Genomic DNA, 20,454 nt, shown 5'->3' on the forward strand with positions numbered 1-20,454 from the left:
AATATCTAATTGTTTCAGAACACAAGGAAGTGCTCCAAAAATGATGGGGACAAATTGTTAGTCCTTTTTTTAAGATTTGTTTGTTTATTTGCGAGAGAGAGAGAGAGAGGTCTTCCATCCACTGGTCACTCCCCAAATGGCTGCAATAACCGGAGCTGGGCTAATCTGAGGCCAGGAGCCAGGAGCTTCTTCCTGGTCTCCAACATGGGAACAGGGGCCCTAGCACTTGGGCCATCTTCTAATACTTTCCCAGGCCATAGCAGAGAGCTGGATCAGAAGAGGAGCAGCCAGGACATGAACCAGCACCCATATGGGATGCTGACATTGCGGGCGGCAGCTTTACCTGCTATGCCACAGGGCCAGGCCCTGTTCTAAGGCCAGTTACCCTGCAATGTAATTATTCTTTTTACTCTTCTTTAAATACCATTTTGTTTTTCTATATTTCTTGCAACTCAAACATTTTAAAGCCCTCTAGAAGGAGTCCCAGGACACCATCAGTAGAAGATTGCTCCCTGAACTTTGCTTTTTGTAGTTCTCAAGTGAGTTTGCAACATTCTGTCTAGTTCTTGAATTCCTTCTGCTGCTGACCTGTGACCTGTTCTGCTCTTTATCTGAACGTCAAGTCATATGTGAAGCCATCCCCACATTTTACTTCCCTTAGTTTCAAAGCAAAAAATCCTAACAACAGAAGGAACAGACTATTCAGGGAGTCCACAGCCATCACATTCTCCCGCATAGGCTGGCCCCACAGGAAGCCAAATAAGAACCAGAAGTTACCTCTTCTGGTATGTGTGTATATACACAAATGCATATACAGAATATTAGCACAAGATGATGATAGAGTTCAGAAAAGAGGAGTCTGGGGCCAGCACTATGGCACAACGGGTAAAGCTGCCACCTTCATTGTCAGGATCCCATATGGACGCTGGTTCGAATCCCGGCTGCTCCACTTCCAATCCAGCTCTCTGCTATGGCCTGGGAAAGCAGTAGAAGATGGCCCAAGTCCTTGGGCCCTGCACCCCCATGGGAGACCTGGAAGGAGCTCCTGGCTCCTGGCTTCGGATTGGTGCATCTCCAGCCATTGCAGCCAATTGGGGAGTGAACCACCATATGGAAGACCTCTCTTTCTCCCTCTGTCCCTCTCTCTCTCTCTCTCTCTCTCTCTCTCTCCCCCCCCCTCTCTCTCTTTGTGCCTTTCCTTCTCTCACAGTATAACTTTGACTTTCAAGTAAATAAATAAATCTTAAAGAGAGAGAGAGGAGTCAGAGTGTCTGAGAAAGGGAGAGAGAGAGAGAGAGCATAGAAACTTTATAGAAATACGAAGAAAGTCTCACTCAAAAGATTTCGATTTCTCTAATACCATCATCATTGTTTGTTTTTTTTTTTACTTTTATTTAATGAATATAAATTTCCAGTGTACAGCTTATGTATTACAATGGCTTCCCCCTCCCATAACTTCCCTCCCACCCGCAACCCTCCCCTCTCCCGCTCCCTCTTCCCTTCCATTCACAACAAGATTTCATTTTCAATTATCTTTCTATACAGAAGATCAATTTAGTATAAAGATTTTAATAGTTTGCACCCACATAGAAACACAAAGTGAAACATACTGTTTGAGTACTAGTTATAGCATTAAATCAAAATGTAAAGCACATTAAGGACAGAGATCCCACATGAGGAGCAAGTGCACAGTGACTCCTGTTGTTGACCCAACAAATTGACACTCTAGTTTATGGCACCAGTAACCACCTTAGGCTCTCGTCATGAGTTGCCAAGGCTATGGAAGCCTTCCAAGTTTGCCGACTCTGATCATATTTAGACAAGGTCATAAAAGACAGAGTGAGGATAGTAACCAATGATCCTAAGAGTGGCATTTACCAGGTTAGAATAATTATACAGCATTAAGTGGGGAAGAGGACCATCAGTACACACAGGTTGGGAGTAGAGCCATTGGTGGTAGAGTAGAGGTTATGATTACAAAGGAATGAGGCCCAAATGCGCTAGACAGGGTCTAGAACAAAGGACAGAGTCATTATTAGATGTGCTAAGAAAGGTGCTGTCTAAGCTACAATTAAGTTTTCTGATTGAGAGGCAAATAGAACCTGACAGAAGGGGCTTGATAATAATCTGTTGGGCTTTAGGCCTTGTAAGTTAAGAGGCCCAGACTTATCTATCTCTTCACATGGGGTATATCCTAAGGGAGGTGTGAACCTCCTAGGGGAAGGCACTCTGTTGACTTTCATTACTTGGCTGGCCTGGGAGGAGAGCTGGCCAGGTAAAAGCAGGTGGCATCTCTAACAAGAAATTTACAGTTCTGCCTGCAATGTTGCTGACCCTACTTGGCTGTCCCCTCAGCTGCAGTGGTCACTTTGGAAGTTGGGCTGAGTGAAGGGCTTTTCAGCTTAGAGCCAATAAGATCTGTGGCTCTGACCTGGGCATCCTTCGACTCCAGGGCAGGTCCATTTCCAGTGATCCAACTCTTGGCAGAGCTGCCAGGGCTCTTCACAAGCTGACTTCTGCTGAAGCCCAGGCTTACCACATTGAAAGTCACTGCAGTGGACTGGCCTGTTGGGTCTCCTTGAGGGCAGATCACTGTACAGATCAGCCATTAATAGGCCTGCCACCCATTGCTTCTGATGCCGAGCTTTCTTTTCCTCCTGGTTTTTGTTCAAGCAGACCAGAGGATGCAAGTCAAGGGAGTGCCCATGTCCCATCTCTAAACTTCAGTGGCCTGAACTACAAGTCTATAGTCACAGGCATGTTCTGTAGTAGTTTTTCTATGGTAGACAATGCCCATGAGGAAAATTATATTCTCACTTAAAAACTTTCTTTCCCTTTGGTCTGAGAGGTTTTTTTCTACTTACTGTATACTTTGCTGATGGCGAAGTAAATCTAGCTATGAGATTATTATTTAAGTTCTTATTTTGGCTATGCTATTACAGAAAAATATTAGCCATCTCTTTTATAAGGTCTAAAGATTAAATTGTGCGTCTTACAGATTCCTTCATAATAGAATTAGTTTCCTACCTTGAGGAGAATAGAGAAATGAAAGAACAAGTTGGACTTAGAATAGAGAAATGAGGGAGCAAGTCCTAGATCGCTTGCTGACAATAGCAATATCACATGAATACTTAGCAAAAAGTTTCAACCATTAGATAACAACTTAAGAAAACATTTACCAGAGGGTCCAATGCCTTCTATAAATTTTAAGAATCATGTATTTGGAAACACCTCTTAAATATCTAACATGGTGTAGTTTGTTTAACCAGTAAACTTAAGCACAACCATATAAAATGTTTTTAGTTTCTTTCTACCAACAAGTTTAAAACATATGATACACAGATTCAGGTCACACAAATTAAAACGTATCTTTGATTGATTTTAGCAGCTTAAATTTATGGACAATCTTATCTATATTCTACTAACAAGTTTAAAACATATGATACAGAGATTCAGGTCACACAAATTAAAATGTATCTTTGATTAAATTTAGCAGCTTAAATTTATGGACAATCTAATCATAAGCCAATTAAAATAAAACTCTTAATAAAATTTTCCCATGTGGACATACAATATATACACACATATAACATAGCATAATAGTCCAATATAGCAATTTTAATAATAGCCTTTAAAATCTTTAACTCTTTTTGTAGATTGCCAATTGATTTGAATTGCTTTTTGTTTTTAGTAACCTCAGTTAACCATACTTTCTCTCAGTTGGTACTGTCAATACATTATTGGCTGAATACAATAGAAGTGGCTGGAAAAAGTCCATAGGAACCTATAGGAGGACAGCTAAACACAGAACCAACAACGCTTTAGTTTTATGAGCAGCACATCATATCTAACTGTGGATGACAAAAGACTTTAAGTCGCCATGTTTAAAATTATAAACTCATCAGCCAACAAGAGGCACTTGCTTACTTCACAGTATTTTTGAAAGCACCTGTAGGATTTTACAAGTATTGAACCCTTTAGGCCTCTGAGGCTTTCTCATTAAGATAACTATCATGTCTAGTAACACAAGATCATTAGACTTTTTAATTCTCAATCATTTGTATTAATAGCATTTTCCATTATAGAAACTTAAAATTTGGTACCATGTCACATCTTGACAGTACTTCTAATATAATCCAAATAGCCTGATTAGTTGGTGTCTCTATAAGATGAGAGACATAGGTCCTTCGATTTTTTCAGTTGGGCCCAAACTGGAAAAACCAAAGTCCAAGATTTACTGGAAATTTTAGAGACCAGATTGTTTGGAACTTTGATTTTTTGAATGCCTGTCAAGAATGCCAAGAAGGCTCAAAATCCAAAATATCTGGTTGAAATAAGATTCCTTAAAATCATGACATAACATAGACCAAATTTGATCATTGTTACAAGGTGATTATTCAACTCTTTGAAAATAAGCACATATTTCAATAACCCATAGCTCTTAATAAAAATTCAGCTGTTTTTGAACAATTAGAATTTAACAGACATCAAGAGAATATAATAGATTACTTTAACACATTGGTTTAACAGAGCATCAGAGTTTAATTCTATGTCAAAGAGAAATTGAGCTTCCTGTGATCTTTTGCTGTGAGGTTTCCTTCCTTTACCTTCTTTCATATTGGTGACCATGTTTCCGTGTTTCTGTGTGTAACACATCTTTAAGCATCTTTTGCAGGGCAGGACGAGTGGCAACAAATTCTTTCAGTTTCTGTTTGCTATGAAAAGTCTTAATTTCACCTTCATTCACAAATGAGAGCTTTGCAGGATATAGTATTCTGGGCTGGCAGTTTTTCTCTCTTAGTACCTGGGCTATGTCTCGCCATTCCCTTCTAGCTTGTAGGGTTTCTGATGAGAAGTCTGCTGTGAGTCTAATTGGAGATCCTCTGAGAGTAATCTGACGTTTCTCTCTTGCACATCTTAGAATCTTTTCTTTATGTTTCACTGTGGTGAGTTTGATTACAACATGTCGTGGTGAAGATCTCTCTTGGTCATGTTTATTAGGGGTTCTATAAGCTTCCTGTACTAAGATGCCTCTGTCCTTCTCCAAACCTGGGAAATTTTCTGCTAGTATCTCACTAAAAATGCCTTCTAATCCTTTCTCCCTCTCCATGCCTTCAGGAACTCCTAGAACCCGGATGTTAGGTTTTTTAATAGTATCCTGTAGATTCCCGACAATATTTTTTAGATTTCTAATTTCCTCTTCTTTTATTTGGTTTGCCTGTTTCCTTTCCTGTTCTCTGTCTTCTAAGTCTGATATTCTCTCTTCTGCTTCGCCCATTCTGTTTTTAAGGCTCTCTAATGTGTTTGTCATTTGATCTATTGAATTCTTCATTTCATTATGATTTCTCGTCACTATCACAGTTTCTTGTTCTACTAGTTGTTTCATTTCATATTGATTCCTCCTTAATATTTCATTTTCACGAGAGAGATTTTCTATCTTGTCCATTAAGGATTTCTGTGGTTCAAGAATTTGTTTTTGAGAACTTCTTAATGTTCTTATCAATTTTTTGAGATCCGCTTCTTGCATTTCTTCTATCTCATCATCTTCATAATCTTAAATTGGGGTGTCTTTTTCATTTGGGAGCGTCATAGTGTCTTCCTTGTTCTTGTTACCTCGGTTTTTGCGTTTGTTGTTTGGCATGTTGGAGATATTTGGTTTCTTCACTGTGGTGTTTTTTCTTGTTACACTATGGCTCTATATTAAGTGGACTGTCTGCTTGCGGTGGAGCCTTAGAGGCTTGAAATGAGTGTGGCCTGAGAGCTGTGTTTGGTTCCTCAGGGTTGAGGGTGTGTCAAAGAGGACACTCCCAGGTTAGGCATGGTAAATTTCTCTTTCTTTCTTTCTCTCTTTTTTTTTTTTTGATTCAAAAGGGAAGTAATTCTGCACAGCTGAACGTAATTGGAGGTAGTTAGCAGGTGAATGATATACCCACAGGAGCCAGAGATTGGAAGCTCTTTCCCAAGAACCACACAGGGAATCTCTGCTGCCCTCAGTGTGGGCTCCAATTCTCCTGCAGTCTCCCACTGGGTTGCCAAGTTAGATCCTAATCTCCTGTTATTTCACCCCTCCCCCCAGAGTCAGATTTTTCTGCTAGGCTCAGGGCCGGTGCAGACCTGAGGTCGCCCTGCTTATGACGTATGTCCAAAATGGCGACTGTTCTTTGTCTTGTTAGCCTTTGAGGGGTGAGCGGAGAGAGAGAAACTCGTGTCCGTATCGGTCACTTTTTTTTTTTTTCCTCTCTCTCTTCTAGTTAGCCTGGTGAACTTTTCCCCACGGGGTTTCAAGCCTCGTTCCCTCTAGTCTCCTCTTTCCGCTTGCCCGCTGGTATCTCAGGCTATTGAGGTTCCGCTCACCTAGCGTTCCAGCGCTGGTGCGATGATTCTGCCGCTGGTGTCCCGAACCTGAGCTCCCACGCTCTCCACGCAGGTCCACTGTGAATCACTAGTTCCGGAAGAGTTTCCTCTGCTGTTTCTTCCCCTACTCCTCCTTGACCCTGCAGTATATCCACTGTTATTAACCTGTGTGTTTCCGAACTATCAATGTGCTCCCTTCCTATTCCGCCATCTTGGCCCATCATCATTGTTTAATATGAGCTCCTTTGTCCAGATGATCCTGTCAAACAATCTTAAGAAGAATCACCAAAATTTTGGCAAATAATAAAAACATTGGTGGGGGCAGAAAATGAAAGAAAATTGCCCAAAGATGAGGATAGTTTCAAAATCACATAGGCAGGTAAAACTTACCCAATAGGAGAAATTTTGATGATGTGTGACTGTAAAGATACAGCCCCAAGTCAGGGCAGGAGATGGAAAGGAGAACCTGTGTGATCAAATGAGAATATCAGATGATGCGTGTTCACATACCAGATGTCTAGAAAAGATGTCACTAAGAAACAGTTAAAAAGAGCAGGCACCCTGTTGATCATACTGCAACTCGTGAAAACAGCCTGGACAGATATGGCCATCCAGCTATGGCAATGAGGCCTGTGAATATATTTTCACTGGGCAGTGGTCAAGAGAATGTCACATCTAACGATTTGTGTGCTTTGGGTAAGCTCGTGTCAACATTTTTTTTTCATACTTGCAGCATTTTTAAATTTAAATTGTATGTTTCATGTATTTCATATAATATGCAGTTCATAGGTACTGCTGGAGCCAAGCACCAGATGGGCCCACCCAAGCAGTGGCCTGTGTTAGGACATCACACTTGCAAATCATGTCTACTAATGTGCATTCACCTGGAGACACTTAGCATTAGAGAGTTTTCCAGAGCTGTGTTAAGCGGAACAGCAAGAGTTCTCCACACGACAAAAACAACAGCTTGTATATCTGCCCGTTTTACAACAATCTAAAATAAAATGAAGACAGGACTGAAATTTGTCTCCACCACATTAGTATTAGTTCCAACCCAGAGAATATGTTTCAAACTCAAGGTTTAAGATCGGATTATTGGTTTTCTTCACGGAGGAAGAAGTGGGCATGGGAGGAAATACAAGAGAGGGAGGGAGAGAGAGAATATTAAATGTGCACACTGGAATAAACACACAAGGACATAGAACTCAGACAAAGCAAATGATTTTGAAGAATGGCTTTAAGAAGTTGGTTATTGAACCCAGTTGCAAAAGGACAAATACTGCAAGATCCTACTTCTTTTTTTTTATTTTTTTAAGATTTTGTTTATTTGAGAGGTAGAGTTACAGACAGAGAAGGAGAGACAGAGAGAGAGGTTCATTTGCTCCGTTCACTCCCCAAATGGCCACCACGGCAGAGCTGGACCAGTCCAAAGCCAGGAGCCAGGAGCTTCAGTGCCCATATGGGATGCCGACACTGCAGGTGGAGGCTTAGCCTACTATGTGCGTCATATATATTTGCAGCCCCCTAGCAATATTCCACTTCAATGAGCTCACTAGAGCAGTCAAAATCATGGAAACAGAAAGTAGAATGGGCTTGCCAGGGCCTCGGGGGAGCAAGGAACGACACTTCAGTGTTCAGTGGGTGCAGAGTTTCAGTTGGGGAAGATGGGGAAGTTCTGGAGATAGATGGTGATGACAGTGTGAATATACTGAGAACCACACCCCTGGACTCTTAAAGGTGGCTAAGATGGTAACCTGTGTTATGTGAGTATAATCAACCACAGTTTTTCAAGAAGTTGACTTATTTTGAGGACTTTTTTTCCTGCAAGGCAGGAAAAAATGAATAGACTACAAAGAAACTGGTATTTGCAAGTTGCCTAGAGAGACTTGTAGGACCCCCTATTATGTCCCTGTTGAAATAAACAACATCACTTGTCAAAGCTCTTCATTGCAGAAGGCTTTGTCTACTGGGCTGAAAAGACTTCTGTTGAAACTTCCACTCAACTGCTGGATATTTTGAAATAGTGCCCGTCTTTGGCAGTATTGTATACCTTTCAACTCCATGATGCCTTGTATAATGAGTGTATGTACGTCTGCATTGTTGGAATGTCATAGCATCTGAGAGGAGGAGTTGCCATTGTGTATGTGCAGGATCTGATAAACTGTGTGTGACAGCAAATTATTTTTTAGCTGTCTGCTGTGCACAGACTTAGTTACTTTTAGTTCGATCTGCAAGCAATACTCTGCAAGCCTTGTAGTATAAAGAAACAAATAGTTTATTTAAGTAGCAAATTTTAAGAAGTAGGGCAGAGAGAGAGAGAGAGAGAGAGAGAGAAAGAAAGAAGGCAGGGGGAGTCCCTAAGAGTAGGGACTCAACCCGGGAATTTACCACTAGGCAATCTTCACACAGCACCAGAAAAGGATCCATACTGAGAACCAAACATCATCAGTAGTCATCATGGGCAACACACAGCACCGGAAAAGGATCCCTACTGAGAACTAAGCATCATCAGTAGTCATCACGGGCACGTTCAATGTCCAGCATGACTGTGTGTTCCCCCCGGGATAGAACAGCAGCAGCAGAGGCTTGCTCTGGCTCCCTCTTAAAGCCCCCAAGGACAAAGGGGACTCATTGCCAAGATTTTAGGCAAGCAGTGCATCCCGTCTCGGATCTTGGCCAGAGAGCCGAGACACGAAGCATGCCCACCTGTTTATCAGAAACATTCCTTTATCCTCCTCCCTGGGAACTGGCCAGGCTCCCAAGGAGCAGGAAAAGGTCATCCGGCAGACAAGTTACTTGTTTACCAGAGCAGAACCTAGATACAAGCCTCTTCATCCTAAAAATTTGTCCTTACACTGTGTTACCAGTTTATCTTAGCCTCGCTTCCTGAAAAATACATACTCAATGCCAGCAACTTGCCCACCAACTGACAGAAGAGTTTAAACGAAAAATATTTTGGATTTTTGTTCTTTCCCAGTTGTGGTCATTTAAGATGTTTTTGGAAATTTTCAAAAATACATTTATGTGGTGGAGTAGATTTTTAAAATTTTAAAACTTTTTTTGTAGTTAAAAATAGATCCAGGACAAGCATTTGGCCTAGTGGTTAAGACACTGGTTAGGCTGCACACATCCCACATAGAGGGACCTGGGCTTGATCCCCGGCTGTGGCTCCTGACTCCAGCTTCCTGCTCATGCAGACTTGGAGTCAGCAGTGATGGCTCAAGTAGTTGGATTACTGCCAACATGGGAAACTCGATTTAGTTCCTGGCTTTGGCCCCCACTTCACCTCACCCCAGCCATTATGGGAATCTGGGGAGTGAATCAGTGGATGAGTGGATGGGAAACACGCACACTCTCTCTCTCTCTCTTCCTTCTTTCCTGCCTCCCTCTTTCCTCCTCTCAAATAAATAAATAAATAAATGATGGATGATGGATGGATGGATGGATGGATGGGTGGATGGATGGATAGATAGATAGATGATAGATAGATAGATAGAAAGAAGTAGTGCCTCCTTTGTTGAAATTTCACATAGGAAGTGGATCCTTCTACTCGTGATGGGTTCATGTCCCTTATTCTTTGCTCTAAGTACTTAGTAAAATCCGGAGAGGCATAGCACTCTGTCTATGTGGCACTGGACTTTTTTAAGCCAAGATGATTCCTCTGATTTCAATCTTCTTAGAGAAAGCCCTGCTTCCAAGCCCATGACCTAACCACAGACTGTGTCTTGTCTCAGAGGTTACGAGGCTCACATGGACTGGGAGAAGGGAGAAGGTGACATATTTCCTTACTTTGTTTTTGGAGCTGCTTGTTCTGAGGTTGAAATAGACTGTCTGACGGGTGCCCATAAGGTAAGTGACAAATATCACATCACTGACATTGTACATTTTTAATAAAATGTGTTGAGATTTATCATTATGGCCTATCCATACATACATATCAATAATCATTTGGTGTCAGCAAGAATATGGGAAAAATGAGTAGTTTCACATAGTGTTGGCCCTAATTTATTCAAATGATTTAACCTTTCTTGAAATATACATCGTATGTCTTTCTTTGTATCACATTTACAATTTGAACCAATGATACCATTATTGGGTATTTTTCCTAACTCAACCTGAGCTGGGCAGGAAGGTAGAGAGGTAGTCTGGGAAAGTGTCCAGAGAAACTGACCTAGATAAGTTGAGCTGGCAGAAAAAAGCAGAAGAGGTGCCAGATGGGGGCTTATCACACAGACCAAACACCTGTGCATGGTGTCAGGGGACACAGGTGGCGCCACTCAGAGAAGGCTAAGCATGAATTCCAGACAGTGCAGCTGGCATTTAGGAATCAGAGACCCTGTTCCGTCTTTCAGGGATGAGGAGCCAGTGAGGCCCGTGACCAGAAGAAATTCATGGTTAAGGCTATGATTTGGATGAGTCAAACCACCAGCTGTGTGTGGAAAATGAGTTTTTTAAATTTTTATTTATTTAGTTAGTTTTTTACAGGCTCAGTATCATCCATAGATACAGTTCAAAGAATAGAATGATATTCCCTTTCTCCCTCCCTCCCTTCCTCTCCTCCCTGTCTCCCACTCACCCTCCCTCCCACTCCCCCTTCCTCCTTCCTCCCCTTCACTTTAGAGATAACATTTCTTTAATTGACATTACAGTTAAGGGCTTCAGGCTCTGCTAAATAAAGGGTTCAACAAGTAAAAAAGCAAAAAGACCCTAGTTTAGTGGAAATACAGGCAAGGGCTGTAAACAATAATCAAATGGAAAAATGACAATTTCACCCATATGCAGTAAATTTCAAAGTAATCATAGACAATTAAACTATAGTAGTATAACAATCTTAGCCATTAGTTAGACGAAAGTGTAAAACAAAGTTTGACATAACAATATTTGCAGCAATACTGATACACGCAGGCATTTCTTTCTTTTGTTTTTGTTTTTTACTCTTAGCTCCCACATATAAAGTAGAACATATGGCATTTGTTTTTCTGGGTCCAGCTTATTTCACTCAACATGATGTCTTCCAGTTGCATCAATTTTTGCTGCAGATGGTAGAATTCCATTCTTTTTTATAGTTGATTTATATTCCATTGTATATATATCAAATTTTCTTTATCCATTCAGCTCATGATGGACACCTTGGTTGACTCCATATTTGGCTATTGTGTATACATAGTGAAGCAGGTATCTCTTTTTTTGGGGGGAGGTTTTTTTTTTCAATACATTCTATTCAAAGAGTAACAGCAGTAAATAGTAAATAAACACTTTTTTTGACACATGAAAAAGTGTATTTACAGGAATAGATTAAGGGAAAGTACACAGAAGTAATCCCCAAAAACAAAACAACTTTGACCATCATTAATTATATCTGAGTCTTCCATCATGAAAAGTACTTGTTTATGCCATGGTGCTTGCATTAGTAAGGTTTTTTTATTTTTTTTTTTATTTAGTAAATATAAATTTCCAAAGTACAGTTTATGGATTACAATGGCTTTCCCCCCCATAACGTCCCTCCCACTTGCACCCCCCCATCTCCCGCTCCCTCTCCCATTCCATTCACATCAAGATTCATTTTCAATTATCTTTATATACAGAAGATCGATTTTGTATATATTAAGTAAGATTTCATCAGTTTGCACCCACACAGAAACACAAAGTGTAAAATACTGTTTCAGTACTAGTTATAGCATTACTTCACATTGGACAACACATTAAGCACAGAGATTCCACATAAGGAGTAAGTACACAGTGATTCCTGTTGTTGACTTAACAATTTGACACTCTTGTTTATGGTGTCAGTAATCTCCCTAGGCTCTAATGAGTTGCCATGGCTATGGAAGCCTTTTGAGTTCACCAACTTCGATCTTATTCCGATAGGATCATAGTCAAAATGGAAGTTCTCTCCTCCCTTCAGAGAAAGGTACCTCCTTCTTTAATGGCCCCATACTTTCCACTGGGATCTCACAGGCAGAGACCTTTCATTTAGGTCTTCTTTTTTTTTTCCCCAGAGTGTCTTGGCTTTCCATGCCTAAAATACTCTCATGAGCTCTTCAGCCAGATCCAAATGCCTTAAGGGCTGATTCTGAGGCCAGAGTGCTATTTAGGACATCTGCCATTCTATGAGTCTGCTGTGTATCCTGCTTCCCATGATGGATCGTTCTCTCCCTTTTTGATTCTATCAGTTAGTATTAGCAGACACTAGTCTTGTTTATGTGATCCCTTTGACTCTTAGACCTATCAGTGTGATCAATTGTGAACTGAAAATGATCACTTGGACTAGTGAGATGGCATTAGTACATGCCACCTTGATGGGATTGTATTGGAATCCCCTGGCATGTTTCTAACTCCACCATTTGGGGCAAGTCCGATTGAGCACGTCCCAATTGTACATCTCCTCCCTCTCTTATTCCCACTCTTATATTTAACAGGGATCACTTTTCAGTTAAATTTAAACACCTAAGAATAATTGTGTGTTAATTACAGACTTCAACCAATAGTACTAGAACAAAACAAAACAAAAATACTAAAAAGGATAAAATATTACATTGTACATCAACAGTCAGGACAAGAGCTGATCAAGTCACTGTTTCTCATAGTGTCCATTTCACTTCAACAGGTTTCCCCTTTGGTGCTCAGTTGTCGCCGATCAGGGAGAACATATGAGAACATATGATATTTGTCCCTTTGGGACTGGCTTAATTCACTCAGCATAATGTTTTCCAGATTCCTCCATTTTGTTGCAAATGACTGGATTTCATTGTTTTTGACTGTTGTATAGTGTTCTATAGAGTACATGTCCCATAATTTCTTTATCCAGTCTACTGTTGATGAGCATTTGGGTTGGTTCCAGGTCTTAGCTATTGTGAATTGAGCTGCAATAAACATTAAGGTGCAGACAACTTTTTTGTTTGCCAATTTAATTTCCTTTGGGTAAATTCCAAGGAGTGGGATGGCTGGGTTGTATGGTAGGGTTATATTCAGGTTTCTGAGGAATCTCCAGACTGACTTCCATAGTGGCTTCACCAGTTTGCATTCCCACCAACAGTGGGTTAGTGTCCCTTTTTCCCCACATCCTCTCCAGCATCTATTGTTGGTAGATTTTTGAATGTGAGCCATTCTAACCGGGGTGAGGTGAAACCTCATTGTGGTTTTGATTTGCATTTCCCTGATTGCTAATGATCTTGAACATCTTTTCATGTGCCTGTTGGCCATTTGGATTTCCTCTTTTGAAAAATGTCTGTTGAGGTCCTTGGCCCATCTCTTAAGTGGGTTGTTTGTTTTGATGTTGTGCAGTTTCTTGATTTCTTTGTAGATTCTGGTTATCAACCCTTTATCTGTTGCGTAGTTTGCAAATATTTTTTCCCATTCTGTCGGTTGTGTCTTCACTTTCCTGACTGTTTCTTTTGCAGTACAGAAACTTCTCAATTTGATGCAATCCCAAATGTTAATTTTGGCTTTGACTGCCTGTGCTTCTGGGGTCTTTTCTAGGAAGTCTTTGCCAGTACCTATATCTTTTTTTTTTTAACTTTTATTTAATGAATATAAATTTCCAGTGTACAGCTTATGGATTACAATGGCTTCCCCCCCCCAATAACTTCCCTCTCACCCGCAACCCTCCCCCCTCCCGCTCCCTCTCCCCTTCCATTTGCATCAAGATTCATTTTCAATTCTCTTTATATACAGAAGATCAATTTAGTATAAAGATTTCAACAGTTTGCACCCACATAGAAACACAAAGTGAAACATACTGTTTGAGTACTAGTTATAGCATTAAATCACAATGTACAGCACATTAAGGACAGAGATCCCACATGAGGAGCAAGTGCACAGTGGCTCCTGTTGTTGACCCAACAAATTGACACTCTAGTTTATGGCGCCAGTAACCATCCTAGGCTGTCGTCATGAGTTGCCAAGGCTATGGAAGCCTTCCAAGTTTGCCGACTCTGATCATATTTAGACAAGGTCATAAAAGACAGAGTGAGGATAGTAACCAATGATCCTAAGAGTGGCATTTACCAGGTTTGAACAATTATACAGCATTAAGTGGGGAAGAGGACCATCAGTACACACATGTTGGGAGTAGAGCCATTAGTGGTAGAGTAGAGGTTATGATTACAAAGGAATGAGGCCCAAATGCGCTAGACAGGGTCTAGAACAAAGGACAGAGTCATTATTAGAGGAGCTAAGAAAGGTGCTGTCTAAGCTACAATTAAGTTTTCTGATTGAGAGGCAAATAGAACCTGATAGAAGGGGCTTGATAATAATCTGTTGGGCTTTAGGCCTTGTAAGTTAAGAGGCCCAGACTTATCTATCTCTTCACATGGGGTATATCCTAAGGGAGGTGTGAACCTCCTAGGGGAAGGCACTCTGTTGACTTTCATTACTTGGCTGGCCTGGGAGGAGAGCTGGCCAGGTAAAGGCAGGTGGCATCTCTAACAAGAAATGTACAGTTCTGCCTGCAATGTTGCTGACCCTACTTGACCATCCCCTCAGCTGCAGTGGTCACTTTGGAAGTTGGGCTGAGTGAAGGGCTTTTCAGCTTAGAGCCAATAAGATCTGTGGCTCTGACCTGGGCATCCTTCGACTCCAGGGCAGGTCCATTTCCAGTGATCCAACTCTTGGCAGAGCTGCCAGGGCTCTTCACAAGCTGACTTCTGCTGAAGCCCAGGCTTACCACATTGAAAGCCACTGCAGTGGACTGGCCTGTTGGGTCTCCTTGAGGGCAGATCACTGTACAGATCAGCCATTAATAGGCCTGCCACCCATTGCTTCTGATGCCGAGCTTTCTTTTCCTCCTGGTTTGTGTTAAAGCAGACCAGAGGATGCAAGTCAAGGGAGTGCCCGTTTCCCATCTCTAATCTTCGGTGGCCTGAACTACAAGTCTATAGTCACAGGCATGTTCTGTAGTAGTTTTTCTAAGGTAGACAATGCCCATGAGGAAAATTATATTCTCACTTTAAAACTTTCTTTCCCTTTGGTCTGAAAGGGAGGTTTTTTCTACTTACTGTATACTTCGCTGATGGCGAAGTGAATCAAGCTATGAGATTATTATTTGAGTTCTTATTTTGGCTATGCTATTGCAGAAAAATGTTAGCCATCTCTTTTATAAGGTCTAGAGATTAAATTGTGCATCCTACAGATTCCTTCATAATAGAATTAGTTTCCTACCTTGAAGAGAATAGAGAAATGAAAGAACAAGTTGGGCTTAGAATAGAGAAATGAGGGAGCAAGTCCTAGATCGCTTGCTGACAATAGCAATATCACATGAATACTTAGCAAACCGTTTCAACCATTAGATAACAACTTAAGAAAACATTTACCAGAAGGTCCAATGCCTTCTATAAATTTTAAGAATCATGTATTTGAAAACACCTCTTAAATATCTAACATGGTGTAGTTTGTTTAGCCAGTAAACTTAAGCACAACCATCTAAAATGTTTTTAGTTTCTTTCTACCAACAAGTCTAAAACATATGATACACAGATTCAGGTCACACAAATTAAAATGTATCTTTGATTGATTTTAGCAGCTTAAATTTATGGACAATCTTATCTATAAGCCATTTAAAATAAAACTCTTAATAAAATTTCCCCATGTGGACATACAATATGTACACACATATAATATAGCATAATAGACCAATACATCAATTTTAATAATAGCTTTTAAAATCTTTAACTCTTTTTGTAGATTGCCAATTGATTTGAATTGCTTTTTCTTTTTAGTAACCTCAGTTAACCATACTTTCTCTCAGTTGCAGTACCTATATCTTGCAGGGTTTCTCCAATGTTCTCTAATAATTTGATGGTTTCGGGTCATAGATTTAAGTCTTTAATCCATGTTGAGTGGATTTTTGTGTAAGGGGAAAGGTAGGGGTCTTGCTTCATGCTTCTGCATGTGGAAATCCAATTTTTCCCGGCACCATTTATTGAATAGACTGTCCTTACTCCAGGGATTGGTTTTAGATCCTTGATCAAATATAAGTTGGCTGTAGATGTTTGGATTGATTTCTGGTGTTTCTATTCTGTTCCATTGGTCTATCCATCTGTTTCTGTACCAGTACCATGCTGTTTTGATAACAACTGCCCTGTAGTATGTCCTGAGATTTGGAATTGTGATGCCTCTGGCTTTGTTTTTGTTGTACAAGATTGCTTTAGCTATTTGAGGTCTCCTGTGTCTCCATATGAATTTCAGCATCATTTTTTCCAGATCTGAGAAGAATGTCTTCGGTATCTTGATTGGTATTGCATTGAATCTATAAATTGCTTTTGGGAGAATGGACATTTTGATGATGTTGATTCTTCCAATCCATGAGCATGGAAGATGTTTCCATTTTTTGGTATCCTCTTCTATTTCTTTCTTTAAGGTTTTGTAATTTTCATCGTAGAGATCTTTAACGTCCTTGGTTAAGTTTATTCCAAGGTATTTGATTGTTTTTGCAGCTATTGTGAATGGGATTGATCTTAGAAGTTCTTCCTCAGCCGTGGCATTGCCTGTGTATACAAAGGCTGTTGATTTTTGTGCATTGATTTTATATCCTGCTACTTTGCCAAACTCTTCTATGAGTTCCAATAGTCTCTTAGTAGAGTTCTTTGGATCCCCTAAATAAAGAATCATATCATCTGCAAAGAGGGATAGTTTGAGTTCGTCCTTCCCAATTTGTATCCCTTTAATTTCTTTTTCTTGCCTAATAGCTCTGGCTAAAACTTCGAGAACTATATTGAATAGCAGTGGTGAGAGTGGGCATCCCTGTCTGGTACCAGATCTCAGTGGAAATGCTTGTAACTTTTCCCCATTCAATAGGATGCTGGCCATGGGTTTTTCATAAATTGCTTTGATTGTATTGAGGAATGTTCCTTTTATACCCAGTTTGCTTAGGGTTTTCATCATGAAAGGGTGTTGTATTTTATCAAATGCTTTTTCCGCATCTATTGAGATAATCATATGGTTTTTCTTCTGCAGTCTGTTAATGTGGTGTATCATATTGATTGTTTTGTGCACATTGAACCATCCCTGCATACCAGGGATAAACCCCACTTGGTCTGGGTGGATGATCTTTCTGATGTGTTGTTGCATTCTATTGGCCAGAATTTTATTGAGGATTTTTGCATCTATGTTCATCAGGGATATTGGTCTGTAATTCTCTTTCAATGTTGCATCTTTTTCCAGCTTAGGAATTAAAAACAGGCAGGTATCCCTCTATCTCTGGAAGAAAATTAAGTCCGAGTATTTATTCTACATGGTAGAAAGGAGACAACGAAGTAGGTATCTCTTTGATACAACATATTCCTCCTGTCTTCGGGTGTATATGCAGAAGTGGGATTGCTGGATCATATGGCAAGCTCATTACTGGTTTTTAGAGAAATCTCCACACTGTTTTCCAGAGTGACTGCACAGACTTACACTCCCATCAACAGTGTAGAAGGGTTCCCTTTTGTCCACTTCCTTGCCAGCACCTGATACTCTCCATCTTTTGGATTTTAGCCTTTCTGACGGGGTGAGGTGATATCTCATTGTTGTTTAGATTTGCATTTCCCTGAGGACTAGTGATGTTGGGCATTTTTTTCACATACTTGTTGGGATTTTTATTGCTTATTTTTTTAAAAAAGAAAGATATATTTTATTTATTTGAAAGATAGTGTTACAGAGAGAGGTAGAGACAGAGAGAGGAGTCTTCTATCTGCTAGTTCACTCCCCAGATGGCCTCAATGGCCGGATCTGCACCTATCCGAAGCCAGGAGCCAGGCGCTTCTTCCTGGTCTCCCACATGGGTGAGAGGCTCAAGGACTTGAGCCATCCTCCTCTGCTTTCCCAGGCCATAGCAGAGAGCTGGATTGGAAGAGGAGCAGCTGGGACTAGCACCAACGCCCATATGGGATGCCAGCGCTTCAGGCTAGGGCTTTAACCCGCTGCACCACAGCGCTGTCCCTTATATTTCTTCTTTTGAGAACTGTCTGCTGAGGTTCTTTGCCCATTTCTTAACTGGACTGGCAGTTTTTTGTGATTTCGATATTTAAGGAGCTAATATATTCTGAATATTAATCCTCTGTCAGATAGGTTGCTCCTAAGTATTTTTTCCCACTCTGTTGGGTGTCTCTTCACTCTTGATCATTTCCTCTGCTGTACAGAAGTTTCTGAGGCTGATATAATTCCATTTGTTAAGTTTTGTTTTTGTTGCCTGTTTTTTAGGGTTCTTATCCAGGCCCTGGTCCATGTCTGGCCCATAACAGGTGCTCTATAAATGGTCACTGAGTTAGTGAATGTCTAGTTTTATTTGTAGAACTATCAATACATTGTTCTAACAACTGTATCCCACAAATATGCTTATGTATAACATTAGCATTTGTATGTTCCTTCACAAGTAAGGGAGACCTTTTTAGTCTCTTACCTCATTAATCTCTGTAATGACTCCATGAGGTAGATTTTATTATGGCAATTCTATTTTTAAAAATTTTTATTTCTTTTATCAATTATCAATTGAGAGACAGACATAGATCTTCTATCTGTTGGTTAACTTCCCACGTGCTGACTAAAACTCCCCTGGCTAAACCAGCAACCCAGAACTCAATCCAAGTCTCCCACTTAAGTGTCAGGGACCGAAGACCTTGAGCCATCATCTGCTGCCTGCCAGGATGGGCATTAGCAGGAAGCTGGATCAGAAGTGGAGCTGGGAGTTGAAGATGTGGGTGTCCCAAATGGTCAGCTAACTGCTACCCCAAACATCCACCCAAGATTCGCTTTTTACAGATGACTTTGAGAAGACGGAGACTCAAAGCAATTAAAGGACCAGGTCAAAGTTACAGACAGTGGATGATGTAGTAAAGACTCAAATACAGAATACCTGGCTCTACTTGCCATATTTCGTTCACATATCACAGTAATTCCAGGTGTTGCACAAAGTGAGCGTTAAACTACCACAAATGGCAAATCCACATCCAGTTCAGCCACCGTTCACTAGCTCACAGCAAGGAGGAGCTACGCAATTGCTGGATACAGTGCCTTTCCATGTGGGTAGCCTACTGTGTCATTCTGTCCTAGCTGGAGAGAAAGCCACAGACTTCTAATTTTTATTTCCTCTGGAAAGACTCCATCCTTTGAAAACCTCCTAGGAAGCGCACAGTGGCTGTGGCCCACAACAGGAACATGTAGGTCGGGACCCAAGGGACAGGAGCCTGCTGGCATGTCAACATCTTCATAGAAATTTGGAACTCGACCCCAAGTCCTCCTAGCTGGGCTCACACTGCACTGCGTTCGGAGCACTGGGAATACTTTCTCCCAGACTCTGACGTCCTGTACGACACGGCACTTGCTCTTGAGGTACTCAGGGTGAGAGGGAGGGAGACAGCCCAATGTGCCAGAGCAGTCACAAGCCTGTAGTTTGGATGCATCAACAGGCCTATGTATCAAACAGCCGGGTATTTGTTGGTGACCTCGGGCTAGCGATAGAATGTTCTTACCCCTTCATTTCCTCACCTGTGGAGTGGAGTTCACGGATCCTGTGGGAGCAAGCCTTAGGCCCACCACACTCCAGGATGGAAAACAAATGCAAGCAGCCAGGAACTGAATTCTTCAGGGGAAGTGGTTTGGAAGGCCACCCTCTCCATGGTGGGAGGACAGGATTCTATTCACCAAGAAAAACAGGCTGAGGCCCAGCTTCCTGACCATTCCTGGATCTGAAGAAGGCTGCCGTTCCTGTCTGGAAACTAGGAAGTGGCCCAACCGGGAGCAATATCCCCAGGGCATAATGCCCGGAAGCTGCCAACAGAGACCTGGTTGCTAACCAAGGAACCACAAAGCTGCCAGGGCGGAGTGGCGAAGGGAGGAAAGGCAACGGCAGCTCCACAGAGGATGAGCTTGCAGACTACATTTTAAAAACACACAGTGGTTTGGGGCCGGCGCCGTGGCTCACTTGGTTAATCCTCCGTCTGCGGTGCCAGCATCCCATATGGGTGCCGGGTTCTAGTCCCGGTTGCTCCTCTTCCAGTCCAGCTCTCTGTTGTGACCCTGGAGGGCAGTGGAGGATGGCCTGAGTGCTTGGGCCCCTGCACCTGCATGGGAGACCAGGAGGAAGCACCTGGCTCCTGGCTTCGGATCGGCGCAGCACTGGCC

The 20,454-nt window shown here is 41.4% G+C and overlaps 1 protein-coding gene across 1 annotated transcript in view; it reads left to right on the top strand.

The window, feature by feature from the left end:
• Nucleotides 1–20,454, top strand: part of LOC133767119 (aldehyde oxidase 3-like) — a 136,162-nt gene that overhangs the window by 81,258 nt on the left and 34,450 nt on the right. Inside the window, exon 31 of the mRNA XM_062201333.1 lies at nt 10,089–10,203. Within this exon, the coding sequence (XP_062057317.1) occupies nt 10,089–10,203 (115 nt within the window). The remainder of the gene's footprint in view (nt 1–10,088; nt 10,204–20,454) is intronic.

This window comes from Lepus europaeus, chromosome 1, assembly GCF_033115175.1.
Source record: "Lepus europaeus isolate LE1 chromosome 1, mLepTim1.pri, whole genome shotgun sequence".
Taxonomy (NCBI): Eukaryota; Metazoa; Chordata; class Mammalia; order Lagomorpha; family Leporidae; genus Lepus; species Lepus europaeus.